Source organism: Polypterus senegalus, chromosome 11 (genome assembly GCF_016835505.1).
Source record: "Polypterus senegalus isolate Bchr_013 chromosome 11, ASM1683550v1, whole genome shotgun sequence".
NCBI classification, from domain to species: domain Eukaryota; kingdom Metazoa; phylum Chordata; class Cladistia; order Polypteriformes; family Polypteridae; genus Polypterus; species Polypterus senegalus.
In genome coordinates, this window is record NC_053164.1 from 67,336,154 (window position 1) to 67,353,293 (window position 17,140).

General features: G+C 34.3%; 1 protein-coding gene across 6 annotated transcripts in view; it reads right to left on the bottom strand.

The window, feature by feature from the left end:
• The window catches only part of col11a2 (collagen, type XI, alpha 2), a 164,547-nt gene that overhangs the window by 43,522 nt on the left and 103,885 nt on the right, over positions 1-17,140 (bottom strand). For all 6 annotated transcript variants that reach the window (XM_039768901.1, XM_039768899.1, XM_039768897.1 and 3 more), the window contains 9 exons: positions 15,055-15,162; positions 13,236-13,289; positions 13,094-13,147; positions 10,418-10,462; positions 7,220-7,273; positions 7,078-7,122; positions 3,864-3,917; positions 3,727-3,780; positions 3,355-3,408 (listed from right to left, as the gene is read on the bottom strand). In XM_039768901.1, coding sequence (XP_039624835.1) covers positions 3,355-3,408; positions 3,727-3,780; positions 3,864-3,917; positions 7,078-7,122; positions 7,220-7,273; positions 10,418-10,462; positions 13,094-13,147; positions 13,236-13,289; positions 15,055-15,162 — 522 coding nt within the window. The remainder of the gene's footprint in view (positions 1-3,354; positions 3,409-3,726; positions 3,781-3,863; positions 3,918-7,077; positions 7,123-7,219; positions 7,274-10,417; positions 10,463-13,093; positions 13,148-13,235; positions 13,290-15,054; positions 15,163-17,140) is intronic.

Consider the following 17,140-nt stretch of genomic DNA (forward strand, 5'->3'; position numbering starts at 1 on the left):
ATATTGAAGCGCACAGAGTATCCCTTGTAGGTATGAGTGCTTTCACATTTTTATGTCATATCGTAGAATGGGCTGAGGGGTTTATATGCCTTGGTGCCCCCAAAGTCATGCCACCCTTAGGCTAGTGCTTACTTGGCCTTAGCCTAGAGCCAGCCTTGATTAGAATAGTGTACATTAGATTAGATATATTAGATTAGATAAACTTTATTAATTCCATGGGGAATTGCTGTTCACAGTATGTACAGTATTTGTGTTACTTTGCATCATATCCTTATTTACTGCCAGGGGATAATTCTATCTATAAAAGATCTATGCTAAATAAACTGGACAATCTCCTAAATTTTAAGTCTGAACATATAATAAACAAATATCATATGAGCAGGAGCATTTGTGAATGAAACTGCTTTAATGACCAGTCATCCACAATTGCCTTTGCTCTTCGCATTATCATAAAGAGACATAAGTGTTTTCCTTCACACTGAAAACAATACAGATTTACAATTACAGAGTTCATATTGCAAGATGCATTTAAATGTAGGAAGTGGTTAACAAGACACATAATAGTGCAAAAGGAGAGCCCCTTTATATTCATAGATTAGCTCCTGATTTTTGGTTAAACTTAATCCTGTATCTATGTGTCGGCCTACTTCTGCAGCTTTTATCGAATTAATGTTTTCATTGATTTAGACAAATGCTAATCATTATTTCAATTATTTTATGTTTCACATAATTTGAATTTTGTGATTCATTCATTTTTTAGTTTCTGTCCGTGATGACGTGTCACTATATTTATCTATTAGTCTGTAGTATTCTATCAGGATGTTTAGAATTACACAAGCAGTTTCCACAAATAGGGCCTTCAAAGAAATATACGTTTATAGAAGGATCTAAACTAGCTTATCAGGCATTACCATAGGCTTCCAAATTAAGATAAGGTACTAAAAAAACTTATATTAGTGTTGGGATTTGACAAATCTAGGCAGCATAATGATGCAGTGGTTAGTACTGTTGCTGCTTCATAGGTCCAGCATCCTGGCTTTGACTTCTCTCCCCATTTGGTGTCCATAAGTTGTCTGCACATTTTCCCTGACTCTGCATGAGTTTTCCCCTGGGTTTTCTGTTTTTTTTTTTCACATTTCCAAATATATGCAGCTTTGTTAACTGGAGTGTGGAGTGAGTGTATGTGCGTGTGTGAGTTGACTCTGTGAAAGGCTCTGTCCAGAGTCATTTCCTACCTTGTGCCTAGTGCTGCTGGAATAGGCTTGGGACTCTAGAGACCTTCAAGTACATTAAGTGAGTTTGAGTATGTTTTTGTTATTGAAGAAAAGCAGCAAAGAAATACAACATTTTTAATAACTACCTTCGCTTTTATTTTTTCTGTTTTCATTAAGACGTTTTTAAAAACTCTAATTTGGGTTCCAAAGTCTGTTACAGGGTCACCTGATGTACTCACATATAACACTGCATGTTAATACTAACAGTACATCGCTATAAGCAATTGCTGTATGTACATGATGTTGTTATTTATGATGAGCGAACCTCGCTGAATTAGCTTTGCCTTGACTTCCATGAAATCACGGAAATATTCAAAAACTTTGCGGAATTCTGTGAAATGCATGAAGTCAACAGGGAAGGAGGTACTGAACTAGAATTCAGTGTATTATGATGGTGCAATGGTCTTTTAAGTGGCCCTGAAAAACTATGGCAACAATTCTGCACCAATTATTTTGGCCATTTTTATAATCTGAGCTGTAAGGCAGAAGTGTTAATCACTACACCACCTTGTCTCAAACAACAAGAGATGCAGATAGAATGACTACCACATATAAAATACAGCAAATGGCAAATATAATATAGATTATTGCTCTGAGAAAGTGGTAATCTTGGAATGCACATTAGCCAAACCCCAAAGCGGCTGCATGGAACTGACTTGTTCTATCATTTGAAGTAGCAGTTCCAGGTGCAGGAGGAATGTCTTTTTTACTTTCTCATATATGAAGTATAGGGAAAGTACTGTAATCATCCAAAAATTCGACCTTGAGATTTTGATGAGTCTCGACCTCCCTGAGTCCAATTTGGAATTATGTCTGTGTGTGTGTGTGTGTGTGTGTGTAAACACAATAACTTAAGAAGTCTTTGACTGAGGTCAACCAAATTTTGCATACATATATTACATCCAGAACTGAAGTTTCCATCAACATTTTTGGCCACTTACACTAACCAGAAGTGGTACTTTGCCTGAACATTAATACAATAGCAAGAAACTATAAAATTATCAAAAACTAACATCTTATATCTATACATACTGTATAATAATAATATGACCTTTTTTTTTGGTTTACCCATATGACTGACTCATCCCTATGTCTGAATATACAAGAAAGTTAAGGTGAGATCACTCCCAATTTTTTTTTTCCCTGGTATCTGTGGAGATGCTTTGCACTTTCTTCTTCTCTCAGGATTAAAAAATGCCTTATAAATAGTAAGACATCTTTTCTTTTTATTATTTCACAGCATGTCCTGTGTTTTCTGATGAGTGGAGGGGGAGGGCTGCTTTAAGGCTTTTTTTGAGTTTGTTGCCTGGCACATGGCTAAATTACATGCATAATTAGCCATGTGGTGCGGACAATCATGGATATGCATTATATATCTTTTGGAAATACTAATAATCTGTACATTTTGTGTTTACTTTTTTATATGCATGCAGAATGGAAGTCCAGTAGTGTTTCTCAACCTTTGTGGCTTCAGGGCACATTTTTATCTTATTAAATACACTGATGACCCACATGCCCTAATTAAATACCGTGAGTAGAAGAAGAGTGCAGTTAGAGATGAGGAAAAATTTCGGCCCTGTTTGGTAGACAGGGAAAGGATGGTTTCAGGGCATCTCAGTAGCTGAAATGGTATATTTTTAATCTTTGCTTGTGACACAGAGAGGGCAAGTCGGCATGCATGAAAGTTCTGCTCATGGCTGCTACAGCTCTGTGATGATATGTTTAGCTTGCTAAGCATCATGGGGCAATTGGAAAAAATGTTTTCCTAAGCTGCTGCACAGTAAATTTCTAGGAAAATATTGGGCAAACAAAATTACCAACGAATACAGCATATTTGCTGTGAAAAAATGCTTCGGCGAAATTTGCTGATCAACACTAGTTGTTACAATACATCTCATGACGTTGAAAATTGTTTTGATAATTTCCTGACTATTGAATGATTGGTATTAATATAACATTCCAAATTAAGTTTGATCAAAAAATTATGTGGCAGTGAAATAGGTCCACATGCAATATGTTTCAATTAGTACTTATAAATGTGATCTTGATACTATTTTCTTTATATTCATACAAGACTTACCTGGGGTCCAACCACTCCTGGAGGCCCTGGGGGACCAGTCTTTCCTTGAAAACCCTAGAGAATGACAAATGTTTGTCAGTGTGATTAATAATTCTGTTAACTTCCCACAATAGCACAAGACAATGGACTGCACATTAGAGATCATTACAAGTAATATAGAATTTTTACTTTCAAATAATCATGTAGTTGTCTTAAAGCATATTGAAAAATGATGACTAGTTTTTAACATTGTAATTCCAGTAATAGTTACAAGCCCAAATTAAATATAAACAGTAAAGAAAAAAAGACCTAATGAACCCAGTGGTTATTGAATGTTAATATGAAGCATTAGCCTTTTTCTTTATAACACAACAAGGTTAAAATATAACTTACGACTTCGCCTCTCTGTCCAGGGTGCCCTGGCAGACCATCCTTTCCTGGGGGACCCTGGTGTACAAAAAAAGTAAAATATGTTATTTTTCTGTGTTTCCAAATACTTTCACAAGTCATATTCTTAGACTTTTACTTACAGGTGGTCCTTTAGGGCCAGGAAATCCATTAGGTCCCTGTGGTCCTGGCAAGCCCTGCAGAAGATAAGAGAAGCAATAAAAATTTATTTTGTGATCGTTCAGTCCAATTGTTTAACTACTGTATATGCTAGTGCTACTCATTTGTCTCTTGATTATTAGTTTTTATTTAAGTAAAAAACAGTAAACACATTGGAATAACTTGTTTGATTATTATTTAATTATTGTATTTTAGTGTAAAAGGTATACACATTACATAATATACAATACTTCATGCTGAATCTTTTTCATTTTAGGTTTGGGTTGCTTAAATATTTAATGATGTGTTTTACCTGACATCTAGCGGTAGGTTAAGAATCCCTTGTGGGCAATATGGTGGTACTGTCCTTTAACAGGTAACAAGTACTAAAAGTTGGTATGGGGACGATGAAATAAGGAGAGGGTGCTAGTCCAAAAGCAGTCAGTACTTGCCCACTATGGTACACTAGGTCCAGAATGTTCAGTCAAGATTCTGAGTGTTGATTATGGATGTGGAGGAGTAATAAGTATTTGATGTGCCTCTTTGGAGTTTACCTTTGCCTGTATTTGCATATTACAATTCATTACAAGTAATGTAAAGTAAAGTTGATGTATTTTATCATATTTGGGTTTTCTCATAATAGTCCTGTTATACATTGGAGTAACCTTTCCTTATATATGCTTTCTTGGTTTGATTTTTAAAAATCATAAAATTCTATTGTGTATATATCATATCTAGCAACTTTTATGCTCCACAAGCACACAAAATCTTTAGAAAGATTATTGTGCATGTATTATATGAAATGATGTCTTAAACGTCATATGTAAAGAAATCAAATTTATGCACGACTAAAAGACCAAATTTGGGTTACGGTTTGAGTAAAAATTATTGGTGTTGTAGACACCATAACCCTAGTAGGGCAATAGACATTATTACTTAACTGCATAATTTGTGTAAATGTGAGAGTACAAATATAAAGACTTCAGAAAGATGGCCTGGATCTGCATGCTGGATTTGTCCCCTTGATGAATTCAACTTATTCTTAGTAGTTATCTTATATCTATGGTGTCCTGGATTATGGACTATCTGTCGGGCAGTCCACAGTTTGTGAGACTCAAGGAATGTGTTTCTGATACGGAAGTGAACAACACTGGAGCTCCACAAGGAACAGTCCTGTCTCTTTTTCTGTTCACACCTCAGACTATAAATATAACACCAGGTTATGTCACTTGCAGAATTTCACAGATAATTCTGCACTTTTGGTGTGTATCGATAAAGGTAATGTGACAGAGTATAGGAGTCAGGTGGAAAAGTTTGTTTCTTGGTGCAAAGAAAATTGTCTTGCAACTACATCCGCAAAACCAAGGAACTGGTTATTGACTTTCACCACATCAATGAGCCTCTGTGTCCGTTCACTATTCAAATAGTGGATATAGAGGTGGTCCACTCTTACAAGTAATTATAAGTTCCACATTAATGACAAGTTGGACTGGTGTCAGAGTACAGAGTAACTATATAAGAAAGGCCATAACTTTGTGATGGCTAGTGTGATTTTCTGTACTGTGGTGTGCTGAGCTGGTAACATCAGTAAAAGAGAGGCCCACCGAGTGATCAAGCTAATTAAAAGGGCAAGCTCAAATATAGGATGCACTCGACCCCCTGAAGGTTGTAGCGAAGGAGAGTATTAATACAAACTGAGTGTCATTTTGAACAATGCTGTACATCCTCTCTGTAACACACTAACATCGAGTACTTTCAGCCAATGAATCATTCAGTAGAAGTGTGTCAAGAAACGATACTGGGGCTCCTTTATACCCACAGCTGTATACCTGTATAATGCCTCAGTGTGACTGGGACAGCCAAGTCAAAGCTTTTCTTTCTTTTGAATTTTTCTTGCTTTATAATAATTTCAGTGTGAGTTCAGACCAAAGTGTGTGTGTATATTTATGTATTTATTTACTTATCTATCTATCTTCTAGACAAATGATGGCAAAAACATGTATCCATATTGAAATGTACTCAAATATAGTAATCAATTCAGGAGAAATCATAAAATTCAAAACATTTTTAATATTAGAGATTGATTTGTTTTTATAAGGCTTGCACAATTAAAAATAATAATGTCCCTTGTGATTTTATGATTTTACTACTTAAGAAGCTTATTCACATATTCATATGGATGATGATCGTGATTTAATTCCAATTGTCACACCATATTTCTGTGACTCACATAACACTTAGAATTCAGATAATTGGTGCTTTCAGATTTCTGTACTGGAACCATGATGGTACTACCAAAATGTTAAGCCTTTCATTCATTAATATGCATTGGTATTCATATTCAACTTCTGCATACATCTGCTTATCATTTTGTGTTTAAATAAAATTCTCTACTGAAATAACAAAACACCTGAGTAATTTCCTGTCACATCCTGACATTTTGTTAAACAAAGTGACAGGTTGTTCTGGTATTCCAATGCTTGCTTTACCAATTGTGATGGCAGTCATATCAATTCAGAGAGTTGATATTGGGTACATTTTTATCAGAGTTTATACCTTTTATGATCAATCTCATCTGGAGGAAACAGTATAGGGTAGCTGCTAGGGAATGGGAAGGGGTAGGGTTCCTGTGTTTTGTGATATCCTATGGGGAAAAACACACTGATATGTAAGATGGAGGCATTTCTGTGTGTCTTTGTTTAGATAATATGCAGCATGTCACATTTTGTTCATCCTCTCAGTGATAATAACTGTTGTGCTGGGTGGCATAGTGGTGCAGTGGTGTGTATGAGTGTGTTCACTGTGATGGATTGGTGTCCTTTCCTGGGGATTGTTATTGCCTTGCAACCTATTTTTGCTGGGATAGGTTCCAGCACCCTATGGCCCTGCTCAGGGTTAACTTGGCTTTAAAAATATATGGTATGGTATGGTATGGTATTGTGCTATGGATTACTTGCATAATGCAGGTGCAGAAATAATGCAGGGAAATGCCAAAGTGTGAAAGTGGCCTTAGGGCTTTTCCTGTGCGTTATTTGATTAAAAGCAGAACCCACTTTGATGAATAACTACACTAATCCACTGCTGCCTTTTCTTAATTAGTGGAACATTAGGAAATGGCATGAAGAAGCTACAAGATGATTTGAGATGATTTTTAGAACACTAGTGAATTAAATCTAATTCTTGGTATACAGAACTTACCCTCTCTCCAGGTGGACCAGCAGGCCCATCACTTCCAGATGTCCCCTATTGTAAAAAAAAACAAAACAAAGAATATTAACACTGTTGTTATTTTTTCCATTGAATAGCTTGTTTAACATTTCTAAAAACCTATCCACCTTACCTTTGCTCCTGGCTTGCCTGTTGCTCCCCTAGGTCCCCTCTGGCCCCGAGGACCCTGTCAACCCAAAAAGCAGGAACAGCATGTTGGATTAAAAACTGTTTGTAAAAGAAGGCCTAGTTATACATTCATATTACTTCTATTTATTTATTTTAGGCACACCAAAGATATGTTATTTTAGAAAACTTGTAAATATTGTTATAATTAAAATTTCCAAATCTAAAACTAGCAAGGGCAATACTAATAGCAAAAACAAGTGAGTCGATGAAGAAATATTACATTTATCAACATTTTATAGAGAGAATTATAGCTAAAACTGAACTGAATCAATGATAAAAGAATATTAACAATAGGTTCTCCTCATTTCCCTTTTTTTTATTTTTTATTTTATTTTAGGTTAACTGCACACTCTAAATTGGTCCAGTATGAATAAGTGCCATTTTGTTCTTGACTGCCCCGATTCCTGCTTTGTACAGGATGCTGCCAGAATAGCCACCTGTTCCCTATGATCTTGGCCTGGCTATGTGAGTTAGAAAATGGGTGGGAAAAAGGAGAAAATACCTGCTACAATTTTCTTCTACTACATTTGTTTTTATGATTAGAGTTATATGGACCTTTGATCATGAAGGAGTAAACACAAACTACATTTCTGATAATGTGCTTTTGCAGTCACCATAATAAGTTGCTTCTTTGTGTTTTTGTTTTGTAGTTGGGAATATTCTAAATTAAAGGTAAGGAGCTCAGTATTAAAGATGTTTTTGGTGAGAACCCATTTTCAATTAAAGAGTAATTACTGCTACCCATATCTTTGTATATATAAAATCCAATGTCTGTCTGTCTGTCTGTCTACTTTTCATGAGAGAACTACTTAACAGATTTAGATTGGGTTTTTTTCTATAATTTGCTTGAATATTCCAGTTGATTTTGCAACTTCTGTCATCGTGAAGTCAAGTATTATAGTTTGGTTGCAGCACTGATTTATTCGCGCAAATCTGAGAGACAGGCTGCGTACCTACCTTCCGCTTGGCCAGAGATACCTTGCCAACTTTTTACATTTTTGGCAGAAGATCACAGCTACATTCTTGCCCCTGATAGCAAAACTGAAAATATTGTATATCAAGAGGCCCTTGGATACGAAAGCTATCAATATAAATTCTTCTCAATACAAATGATTACTTTTTTTTTTATTGATTTCTAAAGTTTGTCCTGTTTCACTATTACAGGGGTGGAGTGGGGGGGACAGCTAATATATATATACATATATATATATATATATATATATATATATATATATATATATATATATATATATATATATATATATATATATATATATATATATGAATGTAGATGGTTCATATAGAGGAAGCTGAACATTTCCAATTTGGCCACACATTCTTTTGTTTTCAGTATGAAAAAATACTGGCCCACAGTAAGCATCGCACTTATCTAACTTTGTATTTTGCTATCATAAGGATCATTTTGGTGTGAGGACAGGTACACAGGTCAGTTTGCATAGGAATTTGTCTGTCTTTGTTGCACATGCATTCTGTATCCTGTACTTGACACTCAGCAGATGTCACTGCTGTTCTTGTTCTTCTTCCTAAGAGTGACCTCAGCAATGTGCTTCATACTCAGTAGGTGTCAATGTTGTTTTTTTTCTTTCTACCATTTCACCGTCTCAAACCCATATAACTTCACAGAAGCTGCAGCTTCCCCTGTTTTTGCTTTACTAGCACATATCACATCATAAGCTTCCCATTAAGATCAAGGTTGCAGCCTAAGTCATTCCCTAGTAATCACATGATATACGGACACAACCCTTAGCATTTAATACTTATAGATAAACATGTTCTGAAAAAATGGTATCATTAAAATCATTAACAAATATGACATTTAGTCGATGCCCATTATCAGCTTTAATGCTATACTAATACCATTCAGCCCTATCTCAAGGTAATCTAGAAGGCCAAATGTATTGCAATCTAACAGTAATTCTAGCATCCAAATGTCTCTACTATTTAAAGCATTTGCTACAGGTATGCTGCATTTCTAAACCAATCAAAATATACATAACAAATCTGAGAGGACAAAAAACCGACATCCAGGACAGTGAAACATGTATTCAGAAGACATCACCTTTCAATACCCATTACAAAACCTGTAGGTACCCTCATTCATTGAACTATGCAGGAGTACAGCTCCTACCTCTACCAACTACTTCATGTTGCTCTCCTCCACACCAACTTCATAGGCTATACCACCTGCAACTCTTCCATATCTCATCGTGAACCTAAGAGACCACTAATATACAGTAGCTTCTGTCCCCTAATTGCAACATGAAAAATCCATTCTCACCCAGGGTGAATATTCGTATTGTGGCAAATGCAGCATGTTATATTTTGTCTCATCTAGAGGTGCCGTCATGCTGTTTACAAACAGCAGATTATTGAATGCTTTATGGCCTGCAGGTATATCCTTGTACACAATGCTGGCAGTGGCATTCTACATTTTTCTTCCTCCAGAAGTGGAATCAAACTGATACTGTGATTCATGAAGCCTGCCTTTCCATTGAGGTCACATTGTGAAGCTTTAGTAAATGATTGCTGTGGCTTTCTTGGTTCTTCAGCACCACTTGGCTTTGCCCTGCAGTGTTACTTGACATGTGTTACATTTTAGTCAAGCTTTCTTATTCTGCCCCTCCAGAAGTCTCTGTCCGTATCTGTCTGCCACTGACCAAGCACCTTCATCCTTGAAAAGCTCACATACTTGATTAAGACAAAATACTCCTAAATATCTGTCATCTCTAGTCTGCTAAATCTCCACTGAAGGACAAGCAAACTGCGTCCACTTCCAATCAGCAGTACATTAATCTCTTCAGTAATCACACCATCATCTAAATCTGTGGCAGCACTTCTTACCACTACACCTTGTGCCATTCTTAATTTATTAAGAATAAAATTTTAATTACTTTGTATCCATCATTTTTTTAACTTCTCATTTTATGGAACAACAGCAAATAATATAGTGAAGAAAGCAGCAAAACCAACTAAAGCCTGGAAAAATAATTATAAATAATTTCTAATTTGCACTGTACAGTATATAAACAAACATTTTTTTTTTGTTTTGTATGATGCACTGTAGGACTACGCTGCAAATATTTATCAGTAGAAAAATGACAATGTATATTGATGTATTTACCGTGGGACCTCTTTGACCTCGTGGTCCTGATTTTCCAATCAAGCCCTAAGAAAACAAAGACAACGAATGAGGTGAGATGGAAGAATTTATGTCTTACAAACAAAGCTTTCAAGCAAAATCATAGTGGTGCTATTTCATTGAAAACAGATACCTTTCTGCAGTATTTGTATCTTACATAGTACCTACTATAATTATAATATACACTCATTTGTATTCTTGTATGCTTGATTTTTATTTACAAATAGCATGTTTTCCAAACACATGCTCCATGATATTTGACTTTGCATTATAGCATATGTTAAAACATAAAATACATACCTAAGTATCATTCACAGAAAAGACCACAAATTAGATTTCTTTAGTGAAATTTATCATCATTTAAGTAGAAAATTAATTAAAATATTATCTTTAAAGTGAAGCAATAAAGCAACAGTTACAATTGAAGAGCAAAATATAGATACATTTTTTTACAAAATTGAGAATAGTTACTTTTTGCTGTGACTTAATTCAATGGAGAATGCTGACAATGTACAGTTTTACAATTTTCTTATATATATATATTGGATTGTTCAATTTACAAAAAAAAAATCTAAAATAATGTTATACTCCATCATTAAAATTGTTAATTTATGAGTGTTACCCCAAATCCATCAAAACTAAAGTAGCAGATTAAATCATTCATAACCCCTGGATGATTCAATTTTCAGCATTAGGATTATATAGAATTTGTTGAGTAGTTTACATAATTGCAAGCTCAGCCCATGAATCAAAAGGGATGGAGGTTGGAAATGTCAGATTTCTTGGTCTTAGAGCAGAGGGTGCACAGTAGCCTGGTGTGGTGGGCATCACTATCATTTTTTTTTCCTCATTGGTTTCTGATTAAAAGACTTTGTTGGCATTTCATTATACTTACATTTTTTTTTGTAAATTTGAAAAATAAACAACCATGTGCAGCCCTAAAGAGCGTGAACATTTTAAATTTGATGGAAATTATTTACTCATCTTTTTTTAAGAACTGGGTAAAAAAACATAATCTATAATGTAAACATATATAAAAATGATTTACAAATTGCCTCAATGGGTTCTACGTGTCTGAAAAGAGAGTAATGTTAGGCTGTGAGGCGCAGGCCCTTAATCTCATTGCTGTCTCTGTCCCACTGTTGTTACTTGTTGCCTTTTGAAAATCTACCATGTGCCTTAGTAAGCAACAACACCAAGTTTGTCATCTAGAAAAGTTAGTTCTTCTTTAGAGTGGGTAACACTTTATAATAACTGCAAACTATGAGGCATTATTAAGCATGACTAAATACTTTGTTCATCATTTAGAAAGCATCGCTTCCACATTAATTGGCATTACCAACCACTTTTTCATAGTGTGCAGTTATTCCGCATTTATAAAGTGGTTGTAAATGCCAATTAATGTGGAAGCGATGCTTTCTAAATGATGAACAAAGTATTTAGTCATGCTTAATAATGCCTCATAGTTTGCAGTTATTATAAAGTGTTACCAAAAAGTGTGGTCTACTTTTATGGTTTTTGTGTTCACCTTAGAAACAATAACTAATTTTATGCTTATTTATACACTTTTTCATAACTGGTTATTAAATTATAATTTTTACTTAATTTTTAAACTTTTATTTAATTCCATTGGATGACCAAAACCAACATATAATGAAAGTATTATCAGTTGACTGGTTTTCAACCATCTTGAGTATTTCATACTCACTTGCAAACACATGAAAAAGTAGCACATACAGTATGTTATGAAAGTACATTTTAAAGTTCTTTGTTAATCTCTTAAGATTAATCATTTTCAGGAAATGCAGAGAAACTAGTGAAAAATGATACATGAAATGGAGTATTGTTTATATTTGATGATGGGAGAGATGAAAAATGACAAATGTCCTAAAATGGACACTGCAAGTATACCGTGTATGTGCTTCACTATGTGGTGTTTGCTATTTTGTATACAATTTATGAGATATAATCTCAGTATCTAGTATATGCATTTCATTATACAGTGTATGCATTTCATAATAGAAAGCATATACATTTAATAATGAATTGAGTTCTGAATAGTGGCTTGTACTAAACAACATCTCATATAAGAATTAATAATAAATAATTAAAACCCTCAACAAAAGCAAATACCACTCTTGGCTGACATCTGTAACAGTAAAACCTCTCACTGTCGTGATGGATGTTTGAAAGGTGCCACTTGGCTAAGTGTAATTATAATAAATTGTACTAAAAGGTAAATTGAGTTGATTGTATTCTGAAATTAAATATATATTCAGTATATGTTAACCTGCAGAACCTTAAGATTGGTTGCGTTTTTGTAAAATATGATTTCAGTAAAGCATGAGACTACTCTTCTTTAAAATTTCTGAACCAATAGTTCTAAAAATTCTAATATGGGATTTATTAGGGTTTGAAATTAAACTTTTCTGTTTCAGTTTAGAACAATTGAGAATGTTATATCATGGTGGGGGAGAAGTTCATCTTCATTATCTGAGAAGACATCACACTGATACTTTGTAGTGTGTTGTTTTTAAGGCTATCTGTCAGTATCTCAGTGCATTCAGTCTTCTTATTACAGCTAAACATGAACAGAAAATGTACAATGTGAAACATTGAGAGAAGACTTAGCAACATTTATAGCAAAACATATCTTACCCGAGCACCTTTTTCTCCGTTAGTGCCAGGGAATCCAGGGAAACCTAATGAACCCTATGAAAACACAAAGTAAAAATATGAAATTAATTAATGAAACTAGTTTATAAATAAAGAGGCCTTGGCCAAAAAATGAATGTCTCACCTTTGGTCCTTGTCTGCCTGGATACCCAGGTAGTCCTGGAACTCCAAGTTTTCCCTAAGGAAAAAAAGCAAAAAAAAATAAGAATTGTACATTATATATGTATAGCATTGTTATTGCTCGGTATGCGTAAAGAAATTACACAATAAACAACAACTGTAGAGTCAAAGTTAAAAATCTTCAATAATTATGTTTTTACAAACAGATACTGTATATGGAACCAAACAGGGGAAAAAGGAGCATATATGTTCTTAAAATGGTGTGGTTTAAGTTAATTATTAAGCTTAACTTTCATGTGGTTGTCAGCCAGTTATAATGTCAGATAAAATTAAAAGTAAACTAAAATCGTGCCATTTCCTTTTTGAACTGTGGACAGGACCTTTCAACAATGAATGAAGGGGAAAGCGGAGTTGTTAATTCAAAAAGTCAATCCCATGAAGAATTTAGGTTTTCTGTTTATAATATACACTGATAATTCTGGAAGTAACTGTTTAACAATATTTTAGGAAAAAAATATGAGTTTTTCATGTTTTGTATATAGAACTGGATAACTGACATGTAGATTGACATGAGCAATGTGAGACTTTTTTTGTTTTTTTTCCTTGGAAGTTTTTCATATTGTTTGTCATTGTAAAGTACTGGTCACTATTGGTTTCTATTATATCATAAAATGTTTTCTTTCCATTCTGCATGAAAACATGAGATTATTTTTTTTTCTTGACCACCACTACAAAGTACATTGGGAAGAATCATACAAAAAAATATATTTTTGCTCAGAGTGTCCATTTAAGAAAAGAATGACAACATACTGCAAAAATATAAAACTTCAAATTCAGATATTAGATTTTAGAAATACATTTAAGGCCATAAATATTTTGTTTATATTTAATTTCTCATAGTATGTAAATGTTATTGATATGAGCACTAGTTTGACATTACAATACAATTTACAATACAATTTATTTTTGTTTAGCCCAAAATCACACAAGAAGTGCCACAATGGGCTTTAACAAGCCCTGCCTCTTGACAGCCCCCCAACCTTGACTCTCTAAGAAGACAAGGAAAAACTCCCAAAAAAACCTTGTAGGGAAAAAAATGGAAGAAACTTTGGGAAAGGCAGTTCCAAAAGAGAACTTTCCAGGTAGGCTGGGTATGCAGTGGGTGTCAATACAATATAATACACAGAACAGAACAAATCCTCAATACAGTATAAAAAATAAAAATTTTACAAGTACAGAGCAGAATTTAACAGTAGATGATATCACATAATATGATTTGGATTTGTTTAGAGTCCTGGAGACCTCAGCCATCAAGCTGCCTCCCCCATTTGGCCATTCCACAACTGAAACAGCGCTGGGCCAGCCAATCTGATGGAAGGACCCCTCTACCCACGATTCCTGCGATCCTCCATTAAAGAGTGGATACTTTACCAATGAATGTATTAAACATTGTTTGCTTTTAAATGTATATATTAAAGCATGGGTGGCATGGTGATGCCTCCTGGACACCACTTCCAGTGCCTGTCTGTGTTGAGCTGCATGTTCTACTCGTGCTGTTTAGGTTTTCCTTTACATTTTGCATTTAAGTTAAAATGTTTTGACTACATAATTGTAAAATCATTTTTTAAATATAAATCCGCATTTTTTGCTAAAAATATATATATAACAAAATATAGATTCAGAAAGCAAGAAACACTTTTTAAGCATCATTCAATTTTTCTATACAGGCTGATTTTATATCCAAGTGTTTGAATTTTGAACTTTGTTAATTCAAATTTTGTTGTCTTAACTTCATGCACATTCTGTTTTCAATACCTCCTCACCTTCTCACCAACAACTCCAATTGGGCCAATTTCACCAGGAGCCCCAACTCTTCCTTTTGGACCTTCAGGACCGTCTTCACCTCTAGGGCCTGAAACTCCCAACTCTCCCTGACCATAAGGAGAACATATTAAATGTTAGGAACATAATATGTGGTTGTTTTCAATGTATAAACCTTAATAATACAAAGAAAACAATACATACATTCGGCTGAGGATAAATAAAATAATTTTTTTATTGTTATTTTCAGCAATAAAGAGACACCACAAGATGGAACTTTTACAGTAATGGCCAAAAGATATATATGTTATTAGATAATGTAAAATGAAAACTTGAATTTTCCATTTATTTTCTCAGATATTCAATTAATATAACTGAAAATCAGTTTTTTCACTTTGGTGAAATATGACTAACTTACAATAACACTAATAATTTTTCATTGACAAGCATCAACAACATGATGAACTAGGGAATTGAAAGAAGTCATAGTGGCCCAGGGAAGGGTCAAGGGTCTAGGAGACAGAGACTACACTTAAAACGACAATATTTATAGTCATGTCAGTGAAGAAAGAGAAGCCTAATGACTGCTCTGAAAGGACCACCCCACTGCTAGAAGGTGTAATGCAACTTGTATTGCTTCCACGAGACTCTGGAAAGATCCTTCTTAGAGATAAAGAGAAACAGATGGAGAATAGAGTCATGGAAAGCTGGAAGAAGATTCAAAGAACTTATGGTCAACAGTGTGCAGCACGTGTTTCCAGACTAGGACAGTGTTAACTGGGCTTAACTGGTCAGGCATGAGTAGGACGACCTCTCTGCCTTCATGGCACTCTGTAGGCAATTCATAGTTTAGTAGTACAGGAACACCGGGGGCTGGCAGAGAGAGAGCTCTGGTCTGATGTGCTTATTTCAAAAATGTTGACCATGAAAGTAATTCTAGAGTTTGCCTAAACATGGAATGACATGAAAAACTGCCTCAATCCTCCTAGTCTACTATATCTAAATTAATAGGTTCAGTTGGAACAAAGCTTTCAAGTGAAATGAGATCAGGTTAAACCAGCTGTGATGAGAACTAAAATAAATAAGAGATTTGGAGTACTTTAATGTGAGCGAGTGGGCTGTTCACCATATTTGGTTGATAAGGTACAAACCTGTTAAATCAGGCCCACTGAAATGGCAGGTTCTGACACTTTACTTTTGTCTACTTGATGATTCTTGTTCTTCTTTTGTTCCTCTCTGCCATATTCAATAAGTAATTAATGTTAACTATAATTTTGCCTCCTTGCCATTACTCTGGAAAAGAGGGTCACTATTATAGTGCCTCTTCTTTTCAACACTATATAACATTTCCTCTGTCATAATATTGCAATATGTTTTTTTTTTTAATTTTGATCATAAAGATTATTATTATTATTATTATTATTATTATTATTATTATTATTATTATTATTATTATTATTATTGTCAATAAATGAGGACTAATTGGCGAAGCCAAATTGTGTGCATGCAGGCAAGACCAAGTGAGCCTCTGTGTACATATCCTATGATACACTGGAGATATCCCACCTTGCACCAGTTACTGCTGTGAAAGGCTTTGAGAAAATACACAATTTAACTATTTAAAATTATTATTATTATTATTATTATTATTATTATTTAAAGTGTGAAAATAGTTGTTTCCTCAAACTCTGAAAATTAAAGCAAAAAATGCTGTTTCCAATGACTAAAATCAGTTTATATACTAGCAATAATTTTTATATGTTGTGTAGGGCAATTACTGTGATCTATCATTGTAATCTTAATTCAGTATTATTGTTTTATACCATTATTAATTCTTGCTAGAGACTACATGTACAACAAAAATAAGCAGATATAAATTTTAATTTTTAACTGGTCTTGATGAGGTTGAAGGCAAAGTACCTAAAGCAAGTTTTAAAATAATGTGTTTTGCTTTTCAGTTTGACCATTTCCTTTATGGACACGCTTCCTTATGCATATACAGTACACACTGAGTGCTGACACCTTCCATATCAATTGCCATTCTGACTGTTTCACTAAAAAAGTTGAGTGCTCGAGTACATGTAGCTG